Source organism: Lycorma delicatula, chromosome 2, assembly GCF_047948215.1.
Source record: "Lycorma delicatula isolate Av1 chromosome 2, ASM4794821v1, whole genome shotgun sequence".
Lineage (NCBI taxonomy): Eukaryota > Metazoa > Arthropoda > Insecta > Hemiptera > Fulgoridae > Lycorma > Lycorma delicatula.
Window position 1 is genome coordinate 18,924,214 of NC_134456.1, and position 18,402 is coordinate 18,942,615.

The following is an 18,402-nucleotide window of genomic DNA, read 5'->3' on the forward strand; positions in this document are numbered from 1 at the left end:
GTAAGAGGCAATTCAAAAATTCCATATATCAGTTTACACCATTTTCTCCCATCCCTTCTCATTATACTGTATTTTATAACTACTGTAACTTATAGTATATCTAGTGATTTACAATTTTAACCTTCTGTAAATCATATTTGCTAATTACAACCACTAATTTTTATTGAATGTAGAATGGTATGATCTAATTAAGTGAAAAATGATTCATTTTCCAGGTCCTAATCTGCTAGGTGTCCTAAATTAATAAATTTAATTATAATTAAATTTTCCATACAATCTAAAAATATTCAGTATTGCACAAAATCTTCTAATTACTACTTTAAAATGAAATGTTGTTTCACCGATAATTCTATTTTATTTTTAGTACTGTGTAACATAATGTAATAGGAATGAAAAATTTTAAATCCTCAACAAAATACTGAACAGAACTGCAGATCTACCATGACATGACCAAGACAATAAACATAAATCAGCCAATCATCTTTGCATTTCTGCTGAATTACAACCATCTGCAACGTAAAAATGCAAAACTGGAATATGCAGATAGTTCCACACAGTTATATATTACAACAGATTTCACTTCACATCGATATACAATGCATGAGAACTGAACAAGTGAAAATTATACCAGCATTACTGCTTTACAATTAAATGACAAAAAGAACTCAATTTAAAGATGAATACTGATAGTATTTATTTAACTTAAGTTTTTAACAGAACCAAAAAGATACTATAATGAGAATAAATAATGAGAAGATTATCAATGACATAATTTTTTTATTTGTATAATATAGTAAGTACATTTCAAATTAATAAAATATCAGCAGCTTCACAAACAGTTTCAGTCACATCTTGCCTCTTACCATATAATTTAATTTTCAAATTATCACCCAAAATATTACATGAAACTACATGACCTTTAATATAAAGTTCAACAATACTAAACACAATGAGGTACTAAATGCAGAAACTTTTATACTTAACAATTCCATCAATTACCAAACTAATAACAAAGATTACTTTTTAAACATACCACAACCAGTTGTAAAATAAATTACCACATAATTTTATCAGGTTCACAATCTATTCATATGAATAGTAAAAATTAATTATGGCAACAGAATAATCTTCATTTTTTGGTAAATAAAAAGCTTTCTATAATAACCCAACTGTTCATCAATTTAATAAAACAATTAGCAAAAGTCTTAAACTTCTTTTAATACGAATTTCTTCAATAATCAATCTCATCAAATAAAGATGAACAATTTCTTTTCTATGAGAATCTAACAATATTTCTTTACGGTAAATAAACATACAATTAAGAAAATACGAGCAATTATATATACATGAGCGCATCAATAAGACAAAATCTATGAGCTAATCCATCGATACAGAAGTTATAAATAACATACGAGTGAAATATAAGCTAAAAAAATATGGAACAAATACACTTTCCAAGTTTAAAAAAAAAATTGTAATTTCTTAAATACTATATTAATAACATATATTTAATACTTAACACTGGCCTAAATATATGTATAATTACTACGGAAAATATACTGTATACCTGTATTTTGTTATAAGAAAATATACATTTTACAATTAAAGGAGGATAGCGATTTTTGTTTAAAAAGCTATAACATAAAACAAAAAAAATATCTATAATAATAAAAGAAACTAAAATAAATAAAACGTTACAAGTAGCTTTTTACAAAAAAAAACTCAAGGTTTTTAAAATTTTATTTAATAATCTATATTTAGATTAATAATCTACATGTAGATAATTAATAATTTCACTGTTAAGATATCTGAAGATAAGGCCACTCTTTAAAAATATTAAAAGAATATTAAAATAAATCATTATAAATGTTTCATATCAGAATGAAAACATAATCTGAGTCACTAACAATTAATTTAAAAAATAATGTGATAATTTTTATAAACTATTATCATGGGAAACTAATTTACTACTGAGGATGAATATCGACAAATGTGTGAAAGCATTACATGTGATGTACCTAGAAGTGAATGAGGAAGACTCAGCTTTTCTATTATTATTATTATTACTATTATTATTAATAATAATGCTTATTTAGATGACTAGGCACACTTTCAGTCTTCTTTTTGTTTTGCTTGAGCGATTTTACAAGTCTGATTTTGACTTGCACGCTGTAGTTGCGCTCTTCGTAACTGAGTCATTAGTTGACTTGACTGCCACAACCAACTCGCCTGAAAAAAAAAAATTTCAATAAAATTACAACAAATTATATTGATAAATATTGTAAATATATTAGATTATAAAATATAAAAAGTAAGAATATGTTACCCCAAAAAAATGTTTTATTTTTACTAAATTTAGGGGAGGAAACTTCTGGGTAACATTAAACAAACATTTTAAGATATATGGTCACCAGGGCTGGAGAAAGGCATACAATACATGAAATTCATACAGGCCTAAGACATAAAGAAATTGTCTGTTCACTATGTACGGAAAAAACTATTGAATGCTTTTTTTAGTTTTTTCATGTATGTATGTGTGATAGCTTAAGAAGGCATGATATATTTTTTAATATTTTTGGCATTTTTTTTTCCTATTAGATAATATAGATGACAACTGAATTAATATAGTTAAATTTAATATAGTGCCAGCATTTTTTGAATTAATATAGTTGAATTTAACAATAATTGTGATTAGGATTCTCAATTCCAAAAAATATTTTAGAAATTATTTCAATTTCTCAATAATTTTTTAAATTTGTCATTTTTTTCACTTTGAACCAATATAACTGAACTCAAGATGAGTTGATATTTTATTTAGGCTAAACTTAGCCTAAACTGAACAAAATAAAGTAATATTTTTATATTAAAAATTGTTGATAAAAACAAAAAACTTATTGTTTGTTGTTTGAGATATGTACATAGTATATACTACGACTCATCACATATGTTAAACATTAAGTCATTTAGAATTACCATTTACAATCTATTTCTTGAGATCATACATGCACACTGCTGGTGGTTGCAACATTTTTGTTGTGAAATCTTAGGTGAGTTCTACTTTTATTTATGTCTATGAAACTTTGATTTTTTTTAATCATCTTAACAAAAATAATAATGGTAAGAAGAAAATGATCTGGTCAGGAAAACAATCAAAAGCATCCGAAAAAAGAATATATGAAGAAAAATCAAAAAATCATTTTGAATTTATTTATTGCTGGGCCTGAAAAAATCAGATAATCAATCTGAAATGAACCATGATAGTTCTAATCGCTGTAGTGATAATATTGTGAATGAATAAACAGTAGAAAACAATGAAAATGTATTGGTTGAAAATGATGTGAATCGCAATATTAGTGATTGGTTAGAAAATTTAATCAAAGGGACGACTGAACAATTATTAATTATAAAACAACCTAGTGATATAAGCAGATGCAGCAGATATCCTCAAAATGCAGAAAACTTATGTTTTTTCAGTCATTATTTCCATAGTTATGTAGAATGGTAAACATATTCCAACATCATGGTTAGTTTAGTCATCAAAACTGGCAAAGTTTATTGCTTTTGCTGCAGTATTTTTGAAAAAAAAACTCCCGTTACTTTAACTAGAGATGGAGTTGATGACTGGCGATATATTTCACAGATTTTAAAGACATAAGTGAAGCAGCAAACATTTCGAATGTTACGGAAAATGGATGTAAGTATGAATTCATTTGAAAAAAGCAACTCAGTGGATGTTGTGTTAGAAAAAAAATTCCAAAAAGAAATTGAATAATGGGATATTGTCTTGAAAAGATAAATTTCAACAATACTTATGCAGGCAAAGCACAATCTACCTTTCAGAGGATCTTCCAATAAAGTTTACGAACAGCGTAATGGAATTTTTTTGAAAATATTGTAATCTCTTGCTGAGTCAATCCAGTTATGAAGAAACATTTATCCAGAGCTAAAGAAAAATCTAACTGCATCCACTACTTGAGAAAAGATATCCAGAATGAAATTATGGAGTTAATTGCATCAAGAACAAAATTTCAGAAAAAGAACAAAAATTCTTCTATTAGTCACTTACTGTGGATTGTCAGACATCAGTCACTTAGAGCAATGGCAGTGGTAATGCGATATGTGGACAGAGATAAAGATAATATTGGAATTCAAATTTGTGAAGGCTTTTTAGGATTCCATTCAGTTGATAAATCAGCAGGGATCAATTTGTCAATAAAAATAATGGATATTCTTCAGAGAAATATTTTGTCCATTGAAAACATTAGCGAATAAAGCTATGACAATGAAGAAAACATGAGACGAATCAGAAATGGTGTTCAGGCCAATATTCTTAATAGACATTCTCGTGCATTTTATATACCATGTTACAGTCATACTCTGAACTTGATTCAAGAGTGAATTGCAGTGAAATGTTCAAATTTTTTAAATGTTAAATTTTTTAATGTCATTGATCAAGTCTAAAATTTGTTTTCGGCTTCAACTAAACGATAGGGAGTCCTTCAGTCAAAATGTCCATCTTTAACTGTCAAAACTCTAAGTGACACTCGATGGGAAAACCACATCAATACTATAAAGAATAGAGAAGTTAATTAGGGAGCTACTAAAAGATGGAGACAAGAGGGAAAGGCTAAAGGAGAATTATTTGGTAAATAGAGAGAGAAAGGAAGAGGACACATCCAAAGCACAAGATGGATGTATATATATATATGAAGGAGACTCTAACAAATGCTACCAATGATGCTGGGGGGGGTAAGAAGCAGACTAGGAGGATAAAGAAAGAATGAGTTTCAGAAGTGATGCTGGATAAAATGGATGAGAGAAAAAAGTGGAAGAATGTCAGCAGAACAGAAGAGGGTAAGAAGATGTACAGGAAACTAAATAATGAATTAAGAAGACAGATGGAAAGGACGTGGCAAACATAGTTGATGGAGAGGTGTGAAAATATTGAGAAATTGGAGAAGGTAGGGAAGTTTGAAGAGATGTATAGAGCAATTATGGAACTGGTATTTAAAGACGGAAAAAGTAAAACCAGAATGGAAATAGTGACAGAAGATGCAACTTCTGTGTTCTATTGTGATTTGGTGTGAAGTTTTATTCGAAATCAATGTATCAAGTAAACAATCAATGTTTCCAATGCATCAACATCACTGGAAAAACCAAGACTTTTTGGAACAAAACTATAACCAACAAAAATTTGATTCCATTGTCGCACAAGCCCATGAAATTTCAGATATTTTGAATGTAGAAAATGATTTTCCTCCAGAAAATTTGGGAACACAGAAAGAAAAAAATTTTTTGAAGAAACAGAAATTGGTAGAGGTAAGTCCAAAACAAAAATACAAGTAAGAAGTTTTTGATGCCATATTTGAAAATGCGATAAAAGCTTTTAATGATCGTTTTGAAGCTTTTCAAACTGGTGTTGAATCATTCACATTTCTATCTAATATAAGAAAATTTTCAGCAATGTCAGACAATTTAAAACTGTATTGTGAAAATTTTGATAGAAAACTGACCAACGAAGTTAAAAAATACAGTTCCAAAGCAGAATTGCATTCTGAATTAAAGTCTTTAGCTTCACAACTCACTAAGGATACGAGACCAGAAAGATTAAAGAGTTCACAGAAGCCATAATTGCTGATGATTGTGTATTAGAAATATCTCTTACAAAAATATATGTCTCAGATCTTACAGAATAATAGTAATATTGAACATTCAACACATCTATTAGAAGTATTTCTGAAATCAATTTAAACTGGATTTTTTCCAAATAAAAATAATCAGTCACACATACATATATATATATATATATTAGGCAATTCTGTGCCTAACAATACAATAATCTTGAAATTATCATTTTAAAAAACCACAAAACTAATTATATGTAACAATACATTAACAAAACAATATTAATATTTAAAAATTAAAAATTTTTTTAATAGATATTATTGACAAATTTGTATAAGGTTATAAGAAAAGATAAGTTTCAATAAATGTTATTCATTGCACACAACCTATTCATCAACCTTGATCTTTTTTAGCATTCTTTTCATTAATGTTTTATTTCCAATAAAGAAAGAAAAGAAATCAATGTTTAATCAAGGTTTGAATTTAAATGACTCCATCAAATCAATACCCCATTTATTACACAATAAGCCCAATGTTATTCTCTCTATTAATCTACATCATTTTCAAAGTTTAACAGAATCACACAATGATTCAGTATAACAAATTTGATTACATATATACCCTACACAACAGTAGCAAAAAATTACATTAGTGTAGCTTTTTATTTCTTGAAAAACTTATACTATCGGTTATAAGTAACAGTAAGCAAAATAATTTCAATTAATTTTTAAAACTTTACTTATATTTGTTGACAAATAAACAATGTGTAAGTATTTTTTTAATAAAAATTGCAATAACCAGATTAATCTCTCTTTTATCTTTATACAAAACAACAATGCCTTTAATAAAAATAATCAAAACTATTAAATAATTTCTAATCAATTTTTATTACATTCAAGTGAGAAAATAGCAAAAATTAATTTCTGCCCATATTTTTAATTATCCAATTCACTTTGTGCAACAAATTTACATATTAAATTCCCAATAGCAGGAATGTACTAGGATGTACTACAAATAAATTTTGGCATCATTTTTATCTATTTTTTTATTTATAGTAGTCGTCAAAAAAGATGGAGCTTGTGTTTAAACTATTGTAACTCAATTAAAAAAAATCTGATGTGGCCACCACATGACTTCCTTGTATGCCGATTAAATTACATATACACATTTTTTTACAATCAGAGGTTAATAACTATTAATAAATCAATATATTTAAATTAAAAATAAAAAGGAGATGAAGTCGAATTTCAACTGATGTGCCTTCCCCTTGTAAGATCCAAATAATTCATTAATTAAAATTTTATTTGGCCATAACTCTGGAACCAATGAAAGTACCACTTATGATATATCATTGAAAATATCTCAATTACTGCAGTTAAGAAAGAGTCCAAAATCCATTTTGTCGGATTTTGGGCTTTTTTGGACACTTTTGGTTCAGTTGATTGAAATCAAAAGGAAAGGTTCACATCTAGATGTTACAACAGTTCTAAACCTAAAAATTTCAACATCCTACAGCTAATCGTTTTTGAGTTATGCGAGATACATAAGTATTTACAGACGTCACGCCGAAACTAGTGAAAATAGATTCAGGGATGGTCAAAATGAATATTTCCATTGAAATCTGAAAACCGAAATTTTTTGCGATCACAATACTTCCTTTACTTCGTACAAGGAAGTAAAAATCGCCAATAAAAATAAAGGTATCGTCGGAAACTGCAGTTATTTTTGCGCTTACTGGATTCGGCGGATTTTAGTTCTCGTCATTCGTTTGAAGATAACGGTCCTGAAAAGTGAAAAACGCACGATTTTTTGCAATTTTTTTGAGAACGTCAACTTTGAATTACTATAAAATCAAATCAGATAAACAATTTTCAAATGTGATAAAAATTTTCTAATTTTGGAGGTAGGTTAAACGATTGTTTCTCAATAATTATATTTAAGATTTGGGGCCCAAAACTAATATTATTTAAGCGTACAGGTCGTTTAAAATAAAACTATCCCGTTTCAGTTAATATTAGGTGTAGAAAAAATAAATTTTCGCTAATAACAGTCATTAATTCTGTAGACTTCATTTTAATAAACATCCCGTTTTGTGATGAGGATCATTTACAGGATAATAAAAATCGATTTAAAAACGTGGCAATATATGATGGTCGGAAGAAGCCGTCTCAGCGAGCGGTATAGTCTCAACAACTATGTAATACCTCATGTTTGTGATCTATTAATAAATCCTTTACACCGCTGCTTGGGTTAATAAGTATTTATGTTAATTATATTATACATAAATACATTATTACAATTATGTGTACAAGTTATGGGTGAAATAAAAAAGGGGACTTACTTTAGGTATATAAAACAAATAATAAAATTATAAGTACGTAATAAAAATAATGAAATTGTTAAGAAAGGCGGTTGTTTTATTTGTCGGTTTTCTTATTTAATTATTATCTGAATATTGAAGAAGGCCTAATAGAATTAAATTTATGCCTCTGTTCATGGATAAGAGACTGTTGTCCAATAGCAGATGTTATAGTAGGATGACTCATAACATACAAAACTCATGTTATTGTTGCTATGTTTATGTTCTTATTTTGTTTTCTCATACTATAATGTCACTGCATATTAGTATAAATTACTTGCAATGCCAGTCTTTAGTCTGATGGGTTCATTAAACCCTCAGTTGTGATATCTACTAAATTAGTTGGATTTTCAATTTCCATGTGTTCAGTCGTGTCGGTTTCTTCGCGAGTTTATTTAATGGTGCCGCATTATGTCAAAGACAATTTAGAATAGTATGTTAATTCGCGTTTTTTTATCGGGTTAAGTTAAAGATTTTTTGTTTTTTGTAATTTTTCTGCAACCTAAATGTAATATGAACAGATGGAAACACCTTCCTTTTCCGGTCAACATGACCATACAATTAAGAATGTTTCGATAAATGTAATCTACAATGTATACAGATTTTTTACAAAAGTTATCTGACTGTGAATTCCGTAGCGCGATTAACTTAGATATAGTTCAAGAACTCGCTGCCGAAACATGCGGCATTAGCCGGAGTTCAGTACAAAGGATATGTAGGACAGCTAAGGAGTGTGATAGCAACGACAGAGGCGTTTAGTTTGAAATTTCAGGGAAAGATGGGCCACGAAATGCAAATCTGTACTTTTTTTAACCTCTGGGACCACGGTTAGACACTGCTTCAGAGGATGAGATCAATGATTTGTAGCGTGTGTGAAAATGCCACTTTTTTTTTAAGAAATGCCACTTTCCACTTATTTTGAAGAAAAATTGTTTTTTTTTTCACAAAAAATGAAAGATGGTAGACATTTCTTATTGAAAAAACCTGATAATGTTTTAAAAAGGATTGAATTTTTAAAGATATTTCACAAATTAAAAGCGTCAGGTGATGATCGACTCGTACTTTACATAAAAGAGACATGGGTTTATGAAAATCATTCTCATAAAAACATACGGCAAGATTCAAAGAAAAATGAAGGGATTAAAATACCTATCTGAAAAGGTGGTCGTTTAATAGTGTCATGCAGGTTCGGCTAAACAAGAGCTGTTGCAAAAAATACTTCCGCATAAGAATGAACGTAAACTGTATGAAATTGATGTTATAGCCAACGAGAAAGGGCATTTCGTTACTCGCCTACCGCCATATCACTGGCAATATAATGCGATAGAGCTTATGGGTGCAAGTGGAAAGGAAAGTTGCTGATCGAAATCGAACTTTCAAGTTGACAAACGTTGAGAAGTTAACGAGGAATTAGAAAACGTTACGGCAGAAGACTGGAAAAAATTCGTTTTGCATACAGAAAAAATCGAAGAAGATTTCCGAAACGAAGTTATGCGGCATGAGGTAATAGAAAAATTTATCATAAATCTGACTCTGACGAATATGATTTTGATACTTCTTCAGACACCAATGAAGAACAGGATGAAGCCTTGGCAGAACGACTTCCATACCGAGTACTGTAAGTAATCATTACAAACAATTTTTACGAATTTTTGAATGATTTTAAACTGAGAATCATACCTTTATTTATTTGAACTTAAGAGTTTTCACTACTGAAATAAAATATTAAAAATAAATTATGTGTAAGCAGTTACACATTTTTTAAATTTTAGTGTTATAATAAATTGTATAATGTTTACTAAAATGATTTTAATGACTTTCTGTAATCTGTTATTCTTTTTATACAGCCGAGTCTTTGATAGAAATATTGTGAATAGTGGTAAAACTATATGAATATAACAACACTAACAATAGTATTTACAAAAATTATAATTTATAATATTTATGGGTGTAAAGTAATCTAATAAAGCTGTGTGAAACGTACTGTTAAAACCAAACCCGAGTATCGCTGGTCTGTATACTAACGAATAGGATGCACGCTCACCCACTGGGTTGGTCTAGTGGTGAACGCGTCTTCCCAAATCAGCTGATTGGGAAAGACGAGAGTTCCAGCGTTGAAGACCTAGTAAAGCCAGTTATTTTTACACGGATTTGAATACTAGATCGTGGATACCGGTGTTCTATGGTGGTTGGGTTTCAATTAACCACACATCTCAGGAATAGTCGACCTGAGAATGTACAAGACTACACTTCATTTACACTCATACATATCATCCTCATTCATCCTCTGAAGTATTATCTAAACGGTAGTTACCGGAGGCTAAACAGAAAAAGAGAGAGAGAGGATGCACGCTCAACTATTAGCTGCGACTGTACTTTTGAATGATCGTTTCATACCTTTCCCAACACATTTAAAAGCTTAATTTTAAATACTTTATTTTTAGAATACATCTTACTCAAATTGTTTCAAGGATTTCAACGATGTGTTTTTTCCGAAAAATATTTATTAAAACTAAAGATAAGGTTGTCTTGTAAAAAACGGTCTGCACGCTTAAATAATAGAAGTTTTGGGCTAAATCCTAATTATAATTGCTAAAAAAAACACTCAAAACAACCAAAGATAGAAAGTTTTTTCTCGATCTATTTTGATTTTATAGTAATTCAAAGTGGACGTTCTCAAAAAGTGCAAAAAATCGTGATTTTTTTTTTCTGGGCGAAAGACGCTTCCGCGTTATCATCGCTCGGTCACGATATATGTGTTGTAATAAACAAAGATATATTACATTATATATCGCAATTCAAGTAGTAAAATAACTATCTGCTTTACGGAAAACGGCATGAATAGCTGAAACGCACTACAGTAATTCAAATACTTGAATGTAAACGGACAGTCCTAAGAAACCGTAAAACATAAGAAACAAAATTTCATTATCCCCAAGAATATTTCGCATGTTAGTCCCTAGGTTAAACTTGCGATATAATGCCGGATAAGAAATGCAATCCATAAGAATGTGGTTCACTGTTAGTTGGCAGTCGCCGCGTGCACCAGCTGGTACATCGGTTTGCGTTATCAGTGCATCTCATTGCGTTAATTGAAACCCAACCACCAAAGAACACCGGTATCCATGATCTAGTATTGAATTCCGTATAAAAGTACCGATTTCAATACTAGATCGTGGATACCGGTGTTCTTTGGTTGGGGTTCAATTAACCACACATCTTAGAAATGGTCGACCTTGAATACCACTCACTTTGCCACTCATCATGCACCTTCCTCTTTAGACAACAGACAAGATCGTTCGAAGCGACGCGATTGGTGAAAGGGAGCTGTACACAAACCGACATTGACGCACCATACGCGCTCGTTGCCTAAAATCCAAATATGACTGGGGGATCCAGCAAAATCTCACTGTTGTATTACGGCGATTCATTTGCGAAATGACACAATGAATCTCACAGACCACAAGGTGTCTGGAGGAAACGTCATTAATCGCCTGTAAGGCAATCAAGGAATCTGAGCAAACAAGAAGGTCGAATTTTGGGCTAGTAATATGCAAGGCCTTATTAACAGCATCCAGTTCTGCAACGAAAATAGTGGTGATACTGTGAAGGCCAAACACGTATATTCTGTCGCCAACCACAAAACTACAACCAACAGAATTAACGTTTCTAAAGCCTTCCGTATAAACTGTAACATCATCAGGCTTCATGCCATTTATAATATAACATTTTTCTTGTAATATAACCGGATCTGTGTTCTTTTTATGATACCGACAAAGATTAAAGGATAATAACCTGGAGCAACAGTAAGGACTGGAGGTAATTGTATATTTAGAGCTCAGATAAGGCGCTGAGCTCTGATGCCTAGAGGAGCATCTTGACCCCATAGGGGAAGACACCCACCATGTGACAGTTGCGTTCGTCACGTCGTAGACCTCGACTGTTATCGATTACCATGTCGGTTGGAAAATACCCCATCAAAGGTTGGATGAGTTAGTTGCATTTTAATCCGAGCCATGTAGGAGCATATAATATGCTTTTGCCTATTCCAAAGAAATGGTTCGCCACTGTCCACCAGCAGACTTACCACGTAGCTTGAGCGAAACGCACCCGCGGCAAGACGGGTGAATGAATGACGGGCTGCATCGACCACCTTTAGAGCAATGGTCCTTGGCGGCGAATAAGCTATGCAGCCGTAGTCTAAGCGGGAACGAACTAGAGTTCGGTAGAACCGTAATATTCATATACGATCGGCTCCCCAACGGGTATTGGATAAAACCCTCAGCAAGTCTAACATTTTTAAACATTTTATCTTCAACTCCTTCAAATGTATTACCTACGTTAGTCGTTGGTCAAACCACATTCCTAGAAATCTAACCCGCATGCCTCAACTGGTTCATCATAAAAATACAGCTGAGGGTCAACATGTTTCCTTAACGGGAAAAGCAAATCCACTTTTGGTTTTTGAAAAAACCCTGAGTTTTCCGCTCTTCACGACCGTAATTTTCAAACGAATGACGGTAACTAAAATCGGCCGAACCCAGTTTGCGCAAAAATAAGTGCAGTTTCCGACCATACCTTCATTTTTATTGTGCGATTATTTTTTAATTAAGATACACAATAGTTTAAACACAAGCGCCATTTTTCATGGCGGCCACTATAATTATTTACATTCACACACTGCAAATAGTTTATCCAAATAAAGTTTTTAAAGGTAATTACAATAAAATGAAGTTTTATAAAATAATTTTTACAATAAAGTTAAATTTTGGGAATAAGGCATTCTATTAGCATATTTATTCTTCTTTTCCTCTTTTACCTTTCCAGTCCTTAAACTTCATTCAATATATATATATATATATATATATATTGTTGCAATTTGCTTTTTTTATTTTTTGATGTTACTTTTTTAAGAAGGATAATAAAACTTTGTGTTTGGTAATTTTAATTCTCATTAATATATATCAAATATTCAATTATTATTCTTAAAATAAACAATTTCTTAAACATAATTTTCTTATACTAAATACATATATATATATATATATTCTTTAAATTATATTTATGATTAAAATTACTCAACATAATGTTTTATTACCCTCTTTAAAAAAATAACATCAAAAAATAAAAAAAACAAATCACAAAACATGGAAAAGTAAATGTGGAAATTATGCTAATAGAATGCCTCTTTCCATTCCCAAAACTTAAATAAAAAATATTTTATATAAAAAGTACTTAAAATATAATTTATATATATATTTCCAATTTTATATTTTTTTCTAATTTTTTGTTAACTTCCATCTTTAACTACGTCAAATTTGATGAACTTCAACTTCAGACCAATATGATGTTAGGAAGTTATGTTTATGTAGTTATATCAAACATAAAATAAATATCAGTCATACATCTATATATATAAAAATGTTAAGTTCGTTTGTGTACGCTTCAAAAAACTCAAAATGTTCTGCACCGATTGAGCTCAAATTTTAGCACGATATATAACCCGCATCAAAGATTGTTTTCATCTATTTTTAATTTGGAAATGTAAACAAAGGAAAACCAATCAGATCAATGCAAGATGGCCGCTGTCAAACACAACGACCAATCACAAAGAGCCCGTATGGCCGTAGCCAATGTAAACAAAATCACAACTGATTAAGTAACAAATTTCTTTGAATTATATTTAACAGCTAAAACATATGTATTTTATTAGAAAAACAAAACACCAAAACAAAAAGAAAAGCCACCAAGAAGGATGACTTACAGTAAATAAATTAAAACACCCAACTTTCTTATAGCCCAGATAGACTTAAGACTATGCAAACAAAAAAAGTCGAAATAACCAAACTCACAGAAAATAATATCCCTACATAATGAGCAAAAAATCCTTTGTTAGGTTAAATATTCACTTTTGTCTGAATTTACAGAAGGCATTTACAACGAAGCATTGATAAATATTGAAGACAAGTGCTTGGCTAATGCAAATAAAGTTATTAGTCAATTGGGAATGCCGCACCCACCCGAGCTGCGATTGCTTCATTTGATGTGGATTTACGCCGTGAACAGAGTTACAACATTGGTGATCTTCAGTCATATGTCCAATCAAACATTCCCAAATTAACGCGTGAACAGAAAGACATTTATGATCGCATAATGCAAATGATAATTGACGGAGATGGGGGGACCTTCTTCTTGGATGCGCCAGGAGGAACTGGGAAAACATTCCTCATTAGATTGATTCTAGCAACGGTCGATCAAAAAATGACATAGCCTTAGCTCTTGCTTCGTCTGGAATAGCTGCGACATTGTTACCAGGTGGAAGGACTGCGCATTCAGCTCTGAAGTTGCCATTAAACATGCAAATCATCGAGACTCCCACGTGGAATATTTCCAAAGCATCCTGTATGGGAAAAGTATTACAAAAATGTAAACTCATTGTTTGGGATGAATGCACGATGGCACATAAAAAATCGCTTAAGGCTCTTGATCGATCGTTACGAGATTTGCGTGGAAACGTTCAACCATTTGGGAATGCTTTGATATTGCTCGCAGGAGATTTTAGGCAAACATTGCCTGTAATTTCTCAATCGACACCAGCAGACGAAATAAATGCTTGCCTGAAATATTCAACACTGTGGCGACACGTACGTACATTGCAGTTGACTACGAATATGCGTGTCCAGTTGCAGAATGATCCATCAGCTGAGGTATTCTCACGACAGTTACTGGACATTGGAAACGGACAGCTGCCAGTAAAACAGTAACAAACACTAACAGTAAAAAATACTAGATATTATTGTAAAAGATAAAACTCATTGGTTTATACAATATTATATTATTAATATAAAAACAAAATTAATATTAAATCTGATTTCAGAGACTAAATACAGCTTTGTTTACAGCATGTTTAATGTCATACATTTTTTGTTAAAAATTAAATTAAAACTAATCAAATACTGTAATTCATTCCATCATCTTTTCCTGCAGAACACAATAACTATGTTTGACTGTTAACTAGTATGAAGGAGTTACTCTGTATGCTAAATGACAACAAAGTTAAAAACATAAAATTGAAAAAGCAAGTTGTAAATGAAATTATTCAAGACAAGTGGAATTCTCAATAAATATGAAATTGTATGAACCGTATATATATATATGATACGGAAGTGTAGATGGTAGTAAATTTATCCAAGTCTGCTAGAAGGTAACTTGCAATCTTGAATACACAAATACCAATAAATAGATAAGAAGGCTGGGTAAGAAAGATGATGATGCAATTTCAGTTAGCAATATGAACATTTCTTTCAACAATCAGAAAATTTACACATTGTCATATCTGTCCTAACGCTGCTATGATTGAAACAAGTATTGTACATAAGGGGTTCAATAAACCAAACCAAATCACCTGATTGTTTATTTTCATTTTAATATGCAATAAAACAATTGCACAAAGTACAAATTATAAGAACTACTACAACAAAATAAAGAAACATTGGCAAAATACCTATAATTTATTTCATAACTAATTTACTTCAGTTTTTGTTACAAGCGTTGGGAAACTTCTGGAAGTTCTACAGAGGAATAAGGATGTGATCTCTAGAGAATTTGGAGCTTTTTTCAACCACCATAAATCATTGGACTTATGCTAACCATACCATATATAGTCTTCTTTGTTTTTTTGTTTAGCCTCCGGAATCGCCGTAAGGTGGATGATATGTATGAATGTAAATGAAGTGTAGTAGTCTTGTACAGCCTCAGATTGACCATTCCTGAGATGTGTGATTAACTGAAACCCAACCACCAAAGAACACCCGGTATCCACAATATACACTGGTATACCACATAGTCTGCAGAGCAGTATATGTGATCTGCAGACTCATGATAATTTTAAGAAAAACTTCATTAATAATGATATGATTTTATTCAGATATACATTCCAGATGACTTCCAATCCTGGGTCCATCTAGATATTTAAATATCATTTAAATATTTCCTGGGTACATCTGATCTGAAGGCTCGAAAATAGTATTATCCAGCCAAAAGTCAATTTCAATTTCAATTTTTATTTCAGAAAAAAAAGATTATAAAAACTTAATTTATTTAGAACAGATTTTCTGAAACATTAACCAAAAAATTCAAGCCATTTTATTATTATTATCATAATAGTTGATGTTTTTTTAAATTGCTGATGGTAGAAATAATTGCATATGATGTGATTCTGTGATTATTGTATAATTTTTCGACATAAATTTGGTTTATATGAACTGATTACCATGACTTAACTGCTTTAAATATTTGCTTTTATAGAATTTTCACATAACATTCCTTACAATATCTGTACTTAGAAAGCAGCTAAACTAAATATTAAAAATGTTTAGCAAAAAATATGCTATGGAAGTTACTGGTGATAAATTTAAAAATTTTATTACATTAATATTTACGTTTAACCCAGAAATAGCAAAAAAAATATCTTTACAAACAACAGATATAATTCAATCTACTATGTTCTTAGTGTTTCATTACCAATGATTATTATTATGTAGTGATTAAGTTGCTTTGTTAATGATTCATAATTATACTGGCTCATAAATGATCTTAACTGTTTATTTTTAGAGTATAAGTATATTTATTCAACCTATATGTTTATGTAATTTTTTTCTGAGCGAAAAATACTTTGGCATTATTATGTAATACTTGATACAATAAGCATAAGTAATTTATTATTTTTTACATTTATGTACATTTTTTGTTAGAACAAGATTATAATACAATCTTCAGAAGGCTATGTACATACCTATAATTAAACATAATTACAGGTATGTGCTGTGAGAAATATTGTAACTGATAACTGGTAACTGTTTCAGATTTAATCAGTTTAAAGCCGGGTAAGTAATTAAAAAGGAATGGAAAAAGTGTTATAATATTGCTTCAATCAATCCAGATAATAAAAAACAAAAAAATGTATGACAAATTCAGATTTTCATCAGGTTCTTCAGATTAACCCACCAGGGTTCTTTAGATTAATCCACCAGGTTAGTCTAGTGGTGAACGCGTCTTCACAAATCAGCTGATTTCAAAATCGAGAGTTGTAAGGTTCAAATCCTAGTAAAGGCAGTAGTTAACTTTAATCGGATTTGAATACTAGATCATGTATACTGGTGTTCTTTGGTGGTTGGGTTTCAATTCAACCACACATCTCAGAAATGGTCAACCTGAGACTGTACAAGACTATATTTCATTTACACTAAATCAGTTAATCACTTAATCGGTTATTTTTTTTTTTTTTTTTTACTTTCCTGTCGTCATAGCTCTTGAGCTAAGCTACAAGAAGGAAAGTAAGGTAATCAATCAATATATGCGATATCGGTTTTTTCAGTTCTCGGTGTTTCATGATCCAGAGACCCCAAAAAACAAAAAAGTAAGAGGGGGTAATGTTTGTATGTATGTGCGTTGGTGTGTTTGAAGCTTAATAACTTTTGATTGGATAAATTGATTTTGATTAAATTTGATGTAACTTAATTGTATCAACAGTTTAAATAATAAACTTTAATAATAATAATATTATAATAAAATTTCAGGTTAATTCACCTCCATTCTCAAAAAAATAAATATTAGGTAACTTTTTATTAGTTATACATTTTTTAATGGAATTTTTTTAGTTTCTTCCACTTAATATATAGTCCAGGCCGTATCTGTTTTGGGTTGGACTTTTTCAATATGATCGCTAATTTTTGCTTTAATGCCTCTGGAATATCATCATCAGAAATGATTATTTCATTATGCGCCAGTAAAAAAAAAGGTGTGCTTAAATTTTTATTAAACAAAATGCAAAAATATCCATTTTTTCCTATTTCCCTAAATAACTTGATAACTGTTCATTTTAGAGATAAGAGTGAGAGAGAGAAAAGTTTTATTATTAAATTACACACAATATCATCGATTGCAAATTATAAATACATTATTACTGATGCAAAAATAGCAATAACCAAAAAAATGGAAAAAAACAAGATTTTTTGGGAATTTTTCACCCCAAAAATAAATCATAGCTAACTTTTTCCATACATAATTTTTTTTCTATTATATATACCAGAAGCATCAGACATTGATTTCCAAAAAATTCATACCACTCTGTAATTTGGCATGATGATGTAGCCAATGAAAACAAATATTTCTAACAAAAAAGTAATATGAATCAGGTTTCAGAAAGGGCAGAAAGAGGGGAAAATTGAGAAAATGCCCTGGTGACAATGAAAATCTCATACAGCTTGGCCGGAAATCATTTAGAGAAAAATATCAGAGGAAAACAGGGAATCAGTTAATATATAAATTGAGACATTTTAGATAACAATTCCACAATTAGGTCACATGCAATACACAAAAAAATGAACCTGACATTTGAGAGTCAGTGGCTTTTTTAT

The 18,402-nt window shown here is 30.5% G+C and overlaps 1 protein-coding gene across 1 annotated transcript in view; it reads right to left on the reverse strand.

The window, feature by feature from the left end:
- Positions 1–757: 757 nt before the first annotated feature.
- The window catches only part of Tmem18 (transmembrane protein 18), a 58,050-nt gene continuing 40,405 nt past the window's right edge, over positions 758–18,402 (reverse strand). Inside the window, exon 5 of the mRNA XM_075358395.1 lies at positions 758–2,229. Coding sequence (XP_075214510.1) covers positions 2,113–2,229 — 117 coding nt within the window. The 3' untranslated portion in view covers positions 758–2,112. The remainder of the gene's footprint in view (positions 2,230–18,402) is intronic.